The following is a 15,061-nucleotide window of genomic DNA, read 5'->3' on the forward strand; positions in this document are numbered from 1 at the left end:
TGTCCAAAACAAATAAAAAATAATTCATAAATGAAAGTCTTACCAAACTGCAAAAATAATTAATAAATGAAAGTCTTACCAAACTACTTTTCATGGCTGATCAACATCCTTAATAAGCATCACCCCACTTACAGTTATTTTTCCCACATCAAATATCCAAAATAGCAAATAATTGAGAAGAGAAAAGGAGATAAAAGAAAAAAAAAACAAGACACTGTAAATTATCCAAGCATATCTACCAAAAAAAAAACATCACAAAAAAAAAAGACGACAAAAACTCGGAACCTTCACCATTGTTCGATTTCCAATAGCTTGAAACTCGAAAATCGACTTGATACTCAGCCGAGAAAACTTGGTTTCGCTGCACGAGACCAAAACATGATTTTCTATTCAAATTGTGGGGTTTTCACTGTCTCAGCCTAGTCAAACTGGGAATCAGAAGATCGACTGCGAAGTTGGGCTGAAGTTTTTTTACACTAATTGAACATTGAATTCTTTTGGGAACTTCAATTTATAGCCTGAAAACAAAGCTTAAAAACTTAATATTTCTTTCTCAAGATTGGATGTACAAATTTTGCAGAGAACTGTTGAGACATATGAGACAGGAGAAAGCACCAGAAATTACCAACAAGTTTGTTGACAAAGCTAACATTTCATGAAGCACCTTATCAAGCTCCCATGGAAAGATCCAATATGGGAAAGAATAACAGAAAAGATATACCCACAAAATAAGAAAAGTAGTGCAAATCTAACCAACAATTGCCACAACCTCCAGTTCCTCGAATGTGCTCGATTAAAATAAAGACCCCAATTATAGTACCCAAAATGCAAACAATGACGCCGCTGCGTAGTTCATGAGCCACCAAACTAGGCGTGACGACGAACAGGGGGAAGCGAGAAGCTGCAGACATGGTAATGATGCAGATTATCAGTGGCCAAAAAAAATTCCATAATTGTTAAAAGAAGCACTATCCTATTGTAATTTCAGGAAAACTAACATAATTCTTTTCACTAGCCAAGGGGTGAAATATTCCACCCGATAGTAATGCACTATCCTATTTAGACAATCTTCATGCAACAAATTGTGTGGGTTTTATAGCTGCTCTCTGCTACATTTATTTAGCATTTCTATCATTAGAAGCAGAACTTAAACTCGATTAGCCATTGTTTGATTAATGAAAAGGACGAAAAGGAGATATGATAAGAAAAAGAAAGAAGGGATTGTTACAATATTTTTTCATGAAAATATTAAAGAGGAGAAAATGACCAGTTGTTCTCTATGTTTTATTCTATCATCAGGTTGTCAAATTTGGGCGATCAAACTAGGTTTCTTTTGTCCGTATTGATCCTGACATGGGAGCCCACAAAAAACCTCTACAAACTTGATGACTCGACTCTTAATGGTGAATTGAAAACCACAATTAGCTTTTAAATAAATCACTAAGCAGTCAGCTATTCTATAGTACCCTTTTCATTTAATAGTAAGACTGAGGAGATCTAAAGCCAAAAAGTAAAAAGGATTGCAGAAAGCAAAAAAATAAAAACCAATAAATGTATAAATATGGTAAATCTCCTCAGGGAGGGAGATTATCGGAAGTCATAAAGTCATTTCTATCAATATCAAACTGAGCAACAATCAAGCGAAATGTGACGAATCTCAATATTGTGACCAACTATCACATGACCAACTATATTGACGAATCTCAATATTGTGACCAACTATCACCCAATTAGCCACATTGAGAGTTTCCCTCCATAATGAGATGATCAACCAAATGTTTAGTAACAGGCCAAATTTCTCCAAGGAGCAGTAAGACCTTTGCCTTGTTAAAATCATTCTCTCAGATAAGCCCAACTAACTTCGATCTTGGAGTTTCTAAGAAGGCCTTGAATACCAGCCGGATCCAGATTGCTAAGACTCGACAAGTCGAAATGAAGCTTCCAAAACCTAGGAGGGGGAGGGCCCACCTAGAGCAAAGACCCTCCTTTTTACACCTGCTCATATGGATTTTCTCCCAAGGAAGTCTCAGAAATTCCATGGGAACTCAGAATAGTAGTAGCCCCATGAAAAACAGTAGAGACGATTTGTCTTTGAATGCTATTAATACCTCTAAAACACCTTTAAAGACTCCATTGTTCCTTTTCTTGGAGACCAGCCAAAGCACTACAGCAAAACATATGCTGCAGAGAGTTCTACCTCAAGATGGCCATAAAGCGAAAGTCCAAGAGTCAATATGAACTATGAAATTGCAATGGAGCAACGGATAGTCAACAAACTCTGCATCTTTTAAACATAAATCACAATTATTCATAATGAGCATATTTCTATCGCGAAGATGATCAATTATAAGAATCTTATTAAAACACGTCATCGAATAAAAGGCCACAACACTATGAAGGGCAGGGGAGCATCAGGCTCTCTGGGCAGGAGAAGATCCATAATGAGTTCACAAATATTTGTGCTCAACCACAAGTCTATACCAGAGTATAGAGTAAACACAAACAATCCAAACCTGGGAAGCTTTGAGGATAGAAGAGATTGAATACAACTGCAAGAAAGGAAACCCAACTTCCAAACTGTCCTCTGCAATGTGATAAACAAAGTTCAGCTACACTGACAAGCCCAATCATATAAAGTCTATAGTAATTTTGGGAGGAGAAATAGTGCATACCGTAAAACTTTGAACAGCGCAGGTGGCAAACTCAAAAAGATATAAGATACTAAAAGAGAAGTCTGCATGTGTGATTTCCGTCTCACATGGTTCAAGATCAATAAAAAACTGAACAAAGAGAGATCAAAATATATATGTGATTCAGTGTAGGGCCCAAGAAATTTGGTCATGCACCATGCCTCCATGAATTGAAAACATTGCAATGCCAAAGCAACACTTAGAAGCTTTGGACTTGTTCAATATCTAACAACATAAATGGCATATTGAGAAAATCTAAACTATTATACACCTGAAAATCAAATATAGTGAGTTCGAATGCCCGCAGAATTTAGTGATGCCTGAACTGTAAACTTGAGAGCATAAGGTTTGAATTATGCTTGCATCAACTTGATCTAAGGGGTTCACTCAAATGTATAATATTTCAATTGTCAAAAATAAAAACAAAAAAAAGAAGTCAGAAACTTCCCTAAATACATTAAACTACCCAAAATAAAGAGAATATACAACTATCTCATGAGAGGAATAGTATACATAAAAACACAAACTCATTTGAATTACTCAAGCAATATAAATACTAAAACGGAGGGACAAGCTGAAAATACAAAAAAATCAAGAACAATTGATCGTATTGTCATCAAAAGATATGAAACTAAACTTTCCCTTTACGTATGCATGGTACTTTTAAGAAGCATCGAATTTGATACCTGGAAATAGTGGCAAAGGCAACATAAATGCTGAAATACAGTGTCCATGAGTCTGTCATGGATAGGCTAATGAAGCAGCTGATTCAGAAGCTAAATGTTATTCGAAGGCTGTAATTGCATATTGGGATTTAGGGAGCCATTGACCTTTTATGGATCTGTATTTTCTTGTATCCATTATCTTCCTTCAGTAAATTTGATAATTATTAAAAAAATACCTCCACCAGATATGGGAAGAAAACAACCTTTAAGCCTATGCTTATTGGTGGGTGACTCTCTTTAACTTTGCTTTCTAGTACACCTTGAAAATAGCCTGGAAAGTAATAGCCTAAAGACTAGGAACATACACCCATTTCCCTTAATTGTCTTTGAGGCAACTAAGTAATCCAGAAGAGACAACGAAGAAATCAAGAGGCAGCATTCTGCAAAAGAACCGCTGGTGGAGGAGGCAACATTCCCTCTTCCACCAGAAATGCCAAGATTACCCTATGAGCCTCCATCAGTTTTTAGCTTTATTTCATCTCTCGTGGGTTTAAAGTTTAAACCACTTCAGTAGGAAAACTCTCAACCTTCTAGTCAGATTAGGGATGATGGGAATTTCAAGCGCTCAGGCTTCAATAAAACAATCAGGAGCGAAATATTTAGCGAGCACCTTAGTCTCACACCATAGCAGCCCTGGTAATGCAGTTTACAGGTTCTGTTTTACCTTCCATACGTTGAGTGCATCTCTCCTTCCATATCTCCCAGGTGATGAGAGAAAAAATAATTTTCAAAGCAAACCAAAGGACATCTACTTTTCCTCCTTGAAAGATCAAACCATTGGACCAGTCTAGCAATAATGGATTGGTTTTCAATTTTCAAAGGAACTTCTAAGTAGGTAAGGAAATGATTCCATATTGCTCTAATGCTCTCGCCATATCACTATTCGCAACCAAATGATCAATATCTTCTTCCTTCGGTGTTGAGCAGCTTGCACACTTGGACGGAAAGGGGATCAAAATATCATGTAAGCTACTATCGACAAGCATGGCTTTCATGAAGATATTCCATATAAAGCAGGAAGTGTGTGTGTGTGTGTGTGTGTGTGTGTGTGAGAGAGAGAGAGAGAGAGAGAGAGAGAGAGAGAGTCCTTCCAACCAAAAAACGGCCATCTTTTCTTAGGATATTTATTTCTCACCAAATCCCAAGCAGATTTCATGGAAAAGTAACCAGATTTGTTAGGGGTCCAAACGAGCTCATCATCATGATCAAAGATCTTCACTGTAGAGGTCTTGATCAGTGTTTAAAAACGCGGATGCGGGTAAAAATGCCGTCAAGAAAAATCCTTGTTGACTCGGGATGGACGCAGCCAAGAATGTGGTTGGTGCGGCTGAATACTCAGTTGACGCAGTCATAACTCGGGAGAGTCAAAGGAGTTTTTATTGACTTTGTAGGGAAAAACGCGGAACGTGGTGGCAAAACACGGAACGCAGCCAAGGGGAAAGGGAGTTGACTCGGGGGAGTTCACGATGACGCGGGGGAGTTTTAAAACTATGGTTTTGATAGCATTAAGAACCCTATTTGAAATATTATTGTCCACACATGAGAGATTCTGTCTACATGTATCATTAATCAAATCCTTGACTAAAAGATTCACATTCTGGTTAGCCCTATTACTAGCTTGATTAATAAAGGGAGAAGTACCAAACCAAGTATCACACCATAAGGCAACATTACCTTTGCCAATAATCCATCGATGTAAGCATATACATCATATATAAGAGTTTACTAAAATTAAGAGTTTACAATATTACAACATCAAATTAGAAGAACATATACTTTGAGCGAAGAATCGATTGAACTGCAATTACGAAAAGACATCAATGCATGTATTTACTTCTATGAAACTATGGGAAATTTAGAAATTGTGGGTTCGATCCAACAATGCTTCTTTAGCATCAAATTACAACACACAGGTATCAATTATTCTGAAAATACAAGAAAATGGCTGCTGAATTACAACTCCACATTCCTTCCAAATTCAATTTTAGTTCTGAAATCTACCAAATTTGGGTGAAAACCCATATGAGAATGGGATTTTCAGATCCACCAAATGCACATGCAGTCAACAGTTCATGAAAGCTGTAAGGGCAGAAGCTCCATGGGATCTATAAACCATAAATACAAATACCAATATTAGCTTTTCTTAAACAGAGCAGAAACTTGCAAACCACAATCAGATATAAAGAGGTACAGCAAAAAAAAATTAGGTAGTTCAGTAAAAATTAAAAGAAAAAATTCATGAACACATGACAAAAGGGAGAGAAGGGAATCTCACATGGCAGCAAAGGTCCCTCCCCAGTGAAAATAGTTGAGACCCCTCTCTGAAAAGGTTGGGGTTGAGGGATGATTTTCCATTCTTCACCAAAACAACGGTCTTCTTTTTTCTTGGATCGGTGTTTGGGTCATGGGAAGATAAATGGAACGTTTTTAAAAGAGAGTGGTTTGATATTCTAAGAAAAAGTAAAAAAGAAGTGGAGCATCGCGACTTTTCTAGCCAAGTGGATCACACAGTAACATGTGATGATTAGCATATAAAATCTGTGGGCTACAGCCTACGGGTCCCATGAGAATAAATGATCTTAGCCGCTCAATCGTGGTAATTAGAATCATATAATTAGTAAGGGATTTGCTACCGTCCAAAATGTACAGGAATTCTACCAATCAATCTCTACTATCTATAGATGTGGCAGATAATACAGGATGATCAAGCCAGTGATCATGATGAACAATGCTTTAGCCTAACTTGAAAGAACAATTTTTATCTATTTATTCTTTTAGGGAAATGTGATGATCGCACTCCTCACTTTATTAAAAAGTACAGTATGGCCTGCACCATAAGATGATCCAGACCATTCATTAGATGGGCCACAGCCTAAATAGGTTGTGCCCCAAAAATCATCTCCGTAGGTTGATCCTAACCCTCCAATCTATAGAGGGTTAGAATCAACCCTCTAATATTCAGTCCCTCTATAGATCGGAGGGTTAGGATCAGCCTATGGAGATGATGTTTGGGGCACAACCTATTTAGGTTGTCGCCCATGTAATGGACGGTTTGGACCATCCTATGGTGCGGGCTATACCGTACTTTTTAATGAAGTGAGGAGTGCGATCATCAAAATACGGGAGTGCTGATAACATTTCCCTTCTTTTACTGTGAAACATTGTTCCTTTTGTTTTTTTTGGACAAAGTACTAGGGGTGCAACTCTGGACCCTTTTCGGGGATTTTTGTTGAGCTTTTACCATGAAATCGGGTCTAGTTAAGTTGACTCCAATTCATTTTTTAGCAAAATCTCAACACAACCGGGGTGCAACTCAATTCTAGTTTAGCCCAACCCAAGATAGCATTACCTCAACTCTAACCCAGCCCAACCCAACCTGAGCCTTGGGTAGAGGATGGTCAACCCTAACCCAACCCATCTATCTAATCTGTTTTTTTCCAAACCGACTCGGGTTGAGTTGGTGGGTTCAGGTTAACCTACGGCTAAACAGAAAAATACAAAGTATTCACGATAAATTAGAAGATGGAGGCCGGGTCGGGTTCCCAAAGTCTCAACCCTAACCCAACCTGAAATCAAATGGCTTTTCCCAACCCTAACCCAATCCAAAATCAGGTTGAACCCATCGGGTTCGGATTGAGCCCAACCCAAGCTGCACCTAGGGGTGTATATGGATATTCGAAAATTCGATTACCGTCCGCATCCGAATCCGTTTAAAGCGAATATTATCCGAATCCGTCTCAAGCAGATATTATCCGAATCCGTTTATGAGATATCCGGCTCTTAGCGGATGCGAATCTGGTAAATGGTATATCCGATCCGTTTAACATCCAAATCCGAGAAGTAAATCCTTTTTATTTATTATTAATAATATCATTAATATTTATTTTTAGTAATCACACACTATCTTTTGTTTCTAAAAGAAAAGTGAATTTTCATTTTAGAAAAAAAAACAAAAACAAAAATGGCCCAAACCCATTCCATCAAAATAGCCCAAACCCATTCCATCATATACAAAAGAAAAAGAAGGAAAAACCCAAAAACCACTACCAACACCATCATCCATCCCCACCGCCTCCCTCTTTCTCTCTGCCTTTGTTTTAAAAGGAAGAAGAGGATCTCATATATTTTAGGGTTTAAGAGTTAATTTTGTGAAGTGAATATAGAGGCCTAGTATTAGGGTTTGGAAAATTCATTCGAGTAAGAAGGAGAAAAAGGATAAAGTGCCACAATAAAATGTTCGAATTTACCGAATAAACGGATACGGATAATATCCGAATTCGAACAAAGGTATTGTTTCCTCTCTTTCTACGATTTTCTTCTTTCCAAACAACTGTCATTATCTCTCATATGGACATTTTGGTTTCCTATCTGGAAAGGATAAACCACATGTCTGGAAGTACTGTCCATCTATGGGAAAATATTTCATAAACTTCAAACCCTCCTAGAAATTGTCTATTCATTTTGGATATGCTATTCCCATTCATTAATTTTAAAACTTCAACATTAACTAGTTCTCATTGAAAATATAAAGTTTGGAATACAATTGTTCCACTGTACTTATATTTGAAATAACATACATAGATAACTCTTTTGCCCCCATGTCTAGGGACTCAAATTATAGCACTAGTAAGATAATTGACATTCATTCATATCCAAATGCATAATATATGATATATAGAAAGGTATATATCAAGCAGCCATCATCTGGTGAAACTCCTGGAAATCGAGCACCCCATTACCATCCAGATCGAAAACCCGAATCATGGCCTCGCACTCCTCCACTGACCTTTCGTCCCCTAGCCGATTCAACGTCCGCTGCAACCCTTTGGGTGTTATGCATCCCGATCCCTTCTCGACCTCAAACATCTCGAACGCCCTCCTTAGATCATCAACATCCCCACTGTCCCTTTCCATCAACTTCGCAAAGTCTTGGAAGTCCAACAAACCATCGGAATCGGAATCAAACTCGGCAATCACAGCTTTGGCCTCATCACTAGACATGTCCTCCCCTATCGACACGAAGAAGGATCTTAGTTCCTCAATCGATATGTTCCCATCACCATCACCATCAAAGTAACGGAATGATTCTTGAAGGTCTCGCGTCCTCTCATTGGCTTGAATTGAGGGAGAAAATACGGGTGGGCTCGAAGATCCGCCAGATTTTGGGCTCCGGGAATCAGATTTTTGGCGAGGCCGAGGGCGCGGGAGGCTTACTTTGACACTCTTATTAGAGAAGCATTTAGAAGCCATTGGAAGAGAATTTGGTGTAGAGACATGGAAGGCTAAGCTTAGTATATATATTACTAGGTATTAGGCTAGGAATGGAAATTTGGATGGGGGAAGAGTAAAAGAGTCATGAAGAGTCTGCCCGATTAAGACGTGGAAGTTGCCTGGACATTACAGAATACGTGGGAATTAGGTATAAGGAAAGTGCATGGGAGCTTCCTGGCACCCAAAGTGGGCTGATGACAAACTTTAGTGCTGTATACACTTTATTGTTTTCCGTATAGGATAGAAAGAATTTTTATAATGTGCCTATGATTTTGCTGGTTGATAGTTAAGGCTGTTACTGAATTGGAGACCTAATGGGTTTTTAAGGCCCGGCCCATATTGGGTCTGGATTTGTTCATGATATTTGGATAGTTGGGCCTGGTTCTGGTTTTGTACACTTTGTGGGCCAAAGGGAAGGGTAAGTCCACTAAAAGTCACTTTTAGGATCAGCGGTAAAAGCCATCTTAAAAATGTGTTTAAGCCGTCAATATTTTCATGCCTCAAATCTCGTCATTAGGATCACTGTTTGGGAATAGTAAGATGGGCCAAGTTTTTATTAGTTGGGCTTCACTTGACCATAGAAGCCCATTACAACTTTGGCCTGGTTCTTGTGTCCAAGAGCCCAGTCAAATCTATTTTTAAACTTTGTCGGCAGAAAAGGTAAAGTCCAGTTCACCTCTTTCTTGATTGTGTGAAATATCTCTCTTCTTTCTTTTACTTTGTCTTTTGCTTTTTTATTTTTTGACATTGCTAGTTCTATGTGGTCATGGGCCTGTGTTCTGTTATAGATGTATATTGTGGGCCACATATATCATTCTTTTCTTTTTCTTTGATTATTTGATGACGTGTTTCTCACGCCCTTTATCAGTAATGACAAAACCATGGATTACCATACGATGCTTCTTGGAACATGCTATTGAGTTAGAAAAAAAAAACAACTCATTATTTTATTAAAGCGACTGATATCAGCAGTAACATATTTTGATATTTGCACTGCACACTTTGTTTTACACTTTTTTTTAGTTTTTTCCTTAGTTTTCACGGCTACAAGATGCTAATCAGCATTCAATTAGAAAAAGTGTAGAACCAAAGGGCCATTGTTAAAATATAGTAGTCCTGATGATATCAGCCCCCTTATTTTATTAAAGTCTTATGGAATATTGAGATAGGAAAAAATCATTGGCTTAAATACATATTAAAGGACATCTTTTCCATCATGATTAATCAATGGTCTAAAATTATATGAATAGAGTAGGACAAGGTCAATAGATTGGATTTGTGATGACCAACAATATCTATGGGCCAAATCCCAATACAGGTGGCCATGATGTTGGGTATATAATATAACCCTATTATGTTATAATATAAGCCCAATAAGATAATGGACCGGTGTAGTGGAGCCTATTTGGGCTAGAGCCCATTAACCTCTTATAACCCTAGTGTATCTATATATTTAAGGGCTGGAGGCAACAAACTTGGTATTCCAAACTAGATACCTTGGGTGTAATGCTTCAAGCAACCTTTTCCTTACGCTCCATTTCTTTCAGAGTAAAATGGGTTTTCCGCCAATTTTACATAGGATGTAACAGAGGAGCCTCAACGAAAATAATGTTTGTCACAAAAGATTTATTGATTATATTTAAGTCTAACAACTATTGTATTTGATAATTGGTTAGGTCAACAGTCACCTATTCAAGTTCTCACTCACCTAAACAAAAAAGTATCTTATAAGTTTTCTTATCTTAGCAATAAATTGAAAAAGAAATGCTATCTTAGCACGCCAACCATGTCGACATGCTTTTGCATGTTGATAACGTTGGCCCATGCAATGGGCCCACTCTACCTGGAGTGTTCATCAAGCGGTTATTTTTTTGTTTTTGTCCAGTAGACGGTTTATTACACCCATGCAGAGAGGGGGGAGAAGGAAAGAGACGAAAAAGAAAGGGAAAAGGTAATGGGAAGGGAAGAGAAGGAAATGGGGGAGAAATGCGATATTTAGGTCTATATTTTCAGACAAGGGATTTATTAGGGTCCATCACAAAAGGCATTTCGCGGAACTTCTGTTGCATGAGAGAGCAGCCACCCACCTTTAAAATAAAAATAAAAATAAAAATAAAAAAGAGAGAGCAGCCACCTCATGAATAATGACAAAATCTTTTGGAAAGTGAGCCTATGGCTGCTCTCTCATGCAATAGACCTTCTGCGAAATGCCTTTTGCGATGGACCCTAGCTAGCAAATCCCATCAAAAAATGAAAAGAAAGAGATGATAAATGCGCCCTTTTTCATCACTTGGGACACCTAACCACATCGTATGTAGCAATCAGGTCACTTCATTCCTTAAATGTGAAGTAAAACAGCCCCCTTTGCAGTCATAGATACAATGCAGCTGGGTGTCCTAAGTAATGAAAAGGGGCGCATTTATCATTTCCCAAAAAAAATCGGGAGTGATAAATCGACCCCTATGTGTGTGTGTCTCTCTCTCTCTAACCCAGAGGAGAGAGAAAGACACATAGGGGTCAATTTAAGATATTGGGGGGTCGATTTATCACTGCCCAAAAAATTTCAATATCTTTTAATTTGATAACGGGTCAACTTGCCAAAATAAACCGAACGAGCAAGGTTGTTGCACGATTGATGTTTTGTTTATGAAATAAAGAATTTCCTTCTTCCTTGGTTAGAGAAGTGGTAATTTACTCGTTCTTCATGGACTAGTCGAACATCCCTTCATGGATTTGAAGGTTTATTCCGACCGGTGTTGATATTAATCAACCTCGACTCGTTCTTTGTGCTTTCGGCTACGCCAAATGATATCAACAGTACCATGATTTGATATTTTCATTAAAGCATCTTGTTTTTTAGTAATTAAAGAGCTGCGAAAGGGTATTAAAGTTCCCAAAAAGCTCTCACAAGCCAATTAAAAGAGAAAAGACAAGCTGGGACCGTGCAACTATTAAAACATGGTTGTGCTGATATCATTTCCTTTTTTAGATACGTAAGCTGGGATTGAACATCCTATCTTGAGGTTAAAGAACAAAGCCTTGACCATTGAGCTAGAGGTTTAATCCCTAAATCTCAATATCTTGGCAGGAGGAGGAAGTCACTCGTCGCCCCTTCCGTGATTCAATGCACGACGTGCTGGCTGGTCTAATACCAAATTTTAAGTACCTAACCAATACGCCAAAAAAGCCCTAGAGCTAATGAAATGCGTTAAGTTAAACTCTTTAAACTTGTCCCATACCGGGTTGGGTCCCACCTAGTCCCATACCTAGGCAGACGCCACTCAGGACCTTAACATAAGCTTGCTGACAGAATAGTTCAAGTTAATTATCTAGTTGGCTTCTCCAACGATCTGGGAATGTAATTTTTCCATAAGGATCTTTGGTCGGAATGGTTTGGATCTTGCGCGTATATGTATAACAACTGTGTTTGAATCACTTGAATTGAAGGAGATGGATGGACTGAATTAATAAACCATGATTTTCGAGGGTGATTGATAACCGATACATGGGAAATGATATTTCACCCCTTCTGCAACATTTCTATTTTCTAATGCTTCTTGCCTGGCTTTTCTTAAAATTGACTTCATTTTTATACTCTTTTGTTTGTTTTTCCCTTGATGTATTATTACTTTTATCTTTTCTAAATTTTAATTAGCATGACACCCACATCTCACATTAAAAAATAAATAGCAATGCACTAGAAAACATAAAACAATAAAACATTCAACACATGCATCATTAAGAGAAGGGTATATATATATGAGGAAAAGGATTGTGAGCTTGAGCGTTGGAACATATTCGTGAGCTTGAGCTCTCAAACCAATGAGGCCCACATTGTTAGGATGATCCAAAGCATTCACTAGAAAGGGCCTTACATAGATAGGGTGTGTACAAAAAATCAGCTCCATAGGATCATCCTAACCCATCCATTTGTGGAGGTCAAAATGGACAGACCACAAATCTGCCCATTTTGCCCTCCACTTTTGGAGGGGTTAGGATGATTCAATGGAGCTGATTTTTGGTACACACCCTATCTATGATAGGCCCTTGCAAATGAATGGTTTGGATCCTCACAGAAATTGTGGGACCCATGTGATTGGTGCACTCAAGCGCACCATTCCTTATTAGAGCTTGAGGGCACGAACATATTCCTCTGTATATATATTCCTCTATATATATATATGCCCCTTTTCTTCCCCGGCCACCCCCTCTAGTGTATTTGTGACCCAGGGAAGAAAAGGTGGAGAATAAATCATTTCCGGGTAGCTAAACAAGAAAAGACTAGGGAAATTAACGACACATCCTTTCTTTATAAGAACACCCATGTGCTTGGTCTTACCATAGAAATGATTGGAGTTTGAATGCATACACTCGATCCTACTCTATGGGTCTGTTTAGATGCAATGTAAATGAATGGATAAGTAGTTTTCAGGGAGGAGTCAAGGTGGCAAACGTGCCGTGCCGGCGGCCTGGCACGACCAAATGAGGCCCGGATAGGCCCGCACTGATTACTGATAGGTTCGGGTCATTGATTTGATTTATCAATAGAATCAAATCAATAGTCAAATTCAATTGTGAGGAACATGTCGTGCACCTTCGCACCATCTTTCGGATCTTACGTGAGAACCATCTATATGTGAAGAAAGAGAAATCTTCCTTGGCCCAGGAGGAGATCATGTTCTTGGGACATAGTATTGTGGGAGGGGAGATTGGTCTGGACCATATTTTTTTGTACATAATTCTTGATACAATCCCGTATTTTTTCATCTTCCTAGAGACACCTGGAATAACTTTTGGGTTGTGTGAAACAAGGGAACGATGACTTTGGTTTGCACCAAGTCGGAAACCAAGTGGATTTATTTTTTTTCCCATATCATATTTATCCTGATCTCTTGCCTGGTAACGCACTACGGAAATGAAGCGCAATTGAAATTCCTGGGGAGTTATACATTTGTGTATTGATAAGATCATTCACTATTTCTTGAAGCTCGATTTCTCACCCGGATGAACCATATAGCCAAGAGAAACCATGAACCAGAATAGAAGAGCTTTCCTTATGTAGCTATTTCCCTACGACGATGGTAGGATATCCGGAGTATAGTGAAAGAGGAAGGGCTGGCTTACTTGAAATTGTTTTGGGACACCACCTAATGAGATCTTTCCATCTTGTTCGGCTATAGCTGAAACCCCCGAATCTAGAGCCGCTTGGGGTTCCAACCCAGTTCCAACAATGCACTTCTCGGACTGAGAAAGCGGAACTGCTTGACATTACATATTCGAACTCATTAAAGCTGGATTCATGTCATTGGATCGTAGGTGCGATGATTTACTTCACGGGCAAGGTCTCTGGTTCAAGTCCAAGATGGCCCAGCTGCGCTAGGGAAAAGAATCGAAGAAGCATCTGACTCCTTCATGAATGCTCCACTTGGCTCGGCGGGATATAGCTCAGTTGGTAGAGCTCCGCGGGCCGGGCACGTCACGGCACGGAAGCATGGGCTGTGCCGGGCCGGGCCGAAATCCTCGAGGCTAGGCACGGCCCGCAGCTTGTGGCCAGCAGTGCCGGGCCGGGCCGTGTTTTTTTTTTCTTTGAAAATATATGTTTTGGACGAAAATACCCCCCCCCCCCCCAAACTAGCAGTTCGAAACAACTTTGGGGGGTATTTTTTGGGTTTTTTTAAAAAAAATACATTTTATAAAGGGGGAACCAGGCTCACGGGCCGTGCCGTGACGGCCCGCCAGGCCACCCAACCAAGCCCGGCATGCACGGCACGCGTCACTGTAGCTATCTGTGCCGTGCCGGGCCGCAGGCAGCACGGCCCGTTTGCCACCTTGAGGGAGGAGACAAGAATTGGAGATCCCTCGGACTTACCTAGGGTTTTCGCTGTTTGTTTAGGAGTAAAAGGTAACGATAAGAATAAAAAAGGGCGATGATAAGGCTAAATATGAATATAAATTGGGTCCTAAATGTGAATCTAATCCTGAGATATTGAAGTCTAGCTTGGCACTTAAGTCAGTTTTTGGCTATGTCTGTGGTTTTTAGTCTCTGGCTCTCTGATTGTGTAAAGTGAAGGAGATAAGTTAAGCTCTCAGTAGTACAGAAAACCTGCAACTTCCTAAAGTACAACTGCCCCTAGTGTTCTTTCATGATCTCCAAATCCTTCCTTGATCCACGCCATTGCTCACATACATCATCAAAAGGTGTAAACCAGAACTGGACTGAAAGTGGCATGCTTTATCGTTATTTATCACAGAACTGTTCCTTTTTTGGGGGTCTTGAGCAATAATCTGGCCATTTCTTTCTAAGTTTTTTCCCAAAACAGCAAAGATTAAACATGATGCAACTATGGATTCACACATCATTCAGCTACTTTAATC

General features: G+C 39.1%; 2 protein-coding genes across 2 annotated transcripts; both read right to left on the minus strand.

Annotated features, from left to right (window-relative positions):
• Nucleotides 1-527: 527 nt before the first annotated feature.
• LOC143875533 (cold-regulated 413 plasma membrane protein 2-like) lies at nucleotides 528-5,861 on the minus strand. The gene is made up of 4 exons (XM_077377106.1): nucleotides 5,691-5,861; nucleotides 2,673-2,780; nucleotides 2,514-2,584; nucleotides 528-901 (listed from the first exon to the last, which is right to left on the minus strand). The coding sequence occupies exons 1-4, from the start codon at nucleotides 5,768-5,770 to the stop codon at nucleotides 669-671; spliced, it is 492 nt and encodes a 163-aa protein (XP_077233221.1). The 5' UTR covers nucleotides 5,771-5,861; the 3' UTR covers nucleotides 528-668.
• A 2,041-nt stretch (nucleotides 5,862-7,902) lies between these two features.
• Nucleotides 7,903-8,886, minus strand: LOC143875537 (putative calcium-binding protein CML41). Its single transcript, XM_077377109.1, has one exon. It carries the CDS (start codon nucleotides 8,663-8,665, stop codon nucleotides 8,105-8,107), a length of 561 nt encoding a protein of 186 aa, XP_077233224.1. The 5' UTR covers nucleotides 8,666-8,886; the 3' UTR covers nucleotides 7,903-8,104.
• Nucleotides 8,887-15,061: the final 6,175 nt, after the last annotated feature.

The sequence above is a fragment of the Tasmannia lanceolata genome, unplaced genomic scaffold (assembly GCF_043159265.1).
Source record: "Tasmannia lanceolata isolate RefF3 unplaced genomic scaffold, GAP_Taslan_0.1 ptg000004l, whole genome shotgun sequence".
Lineage (NCBI taxonomy): Eukaryota > Viridiplantae > Streptophyta > Magnoliopsida > Canellales > Winteraceae > Tasmannia > Tasmannia lanceolata.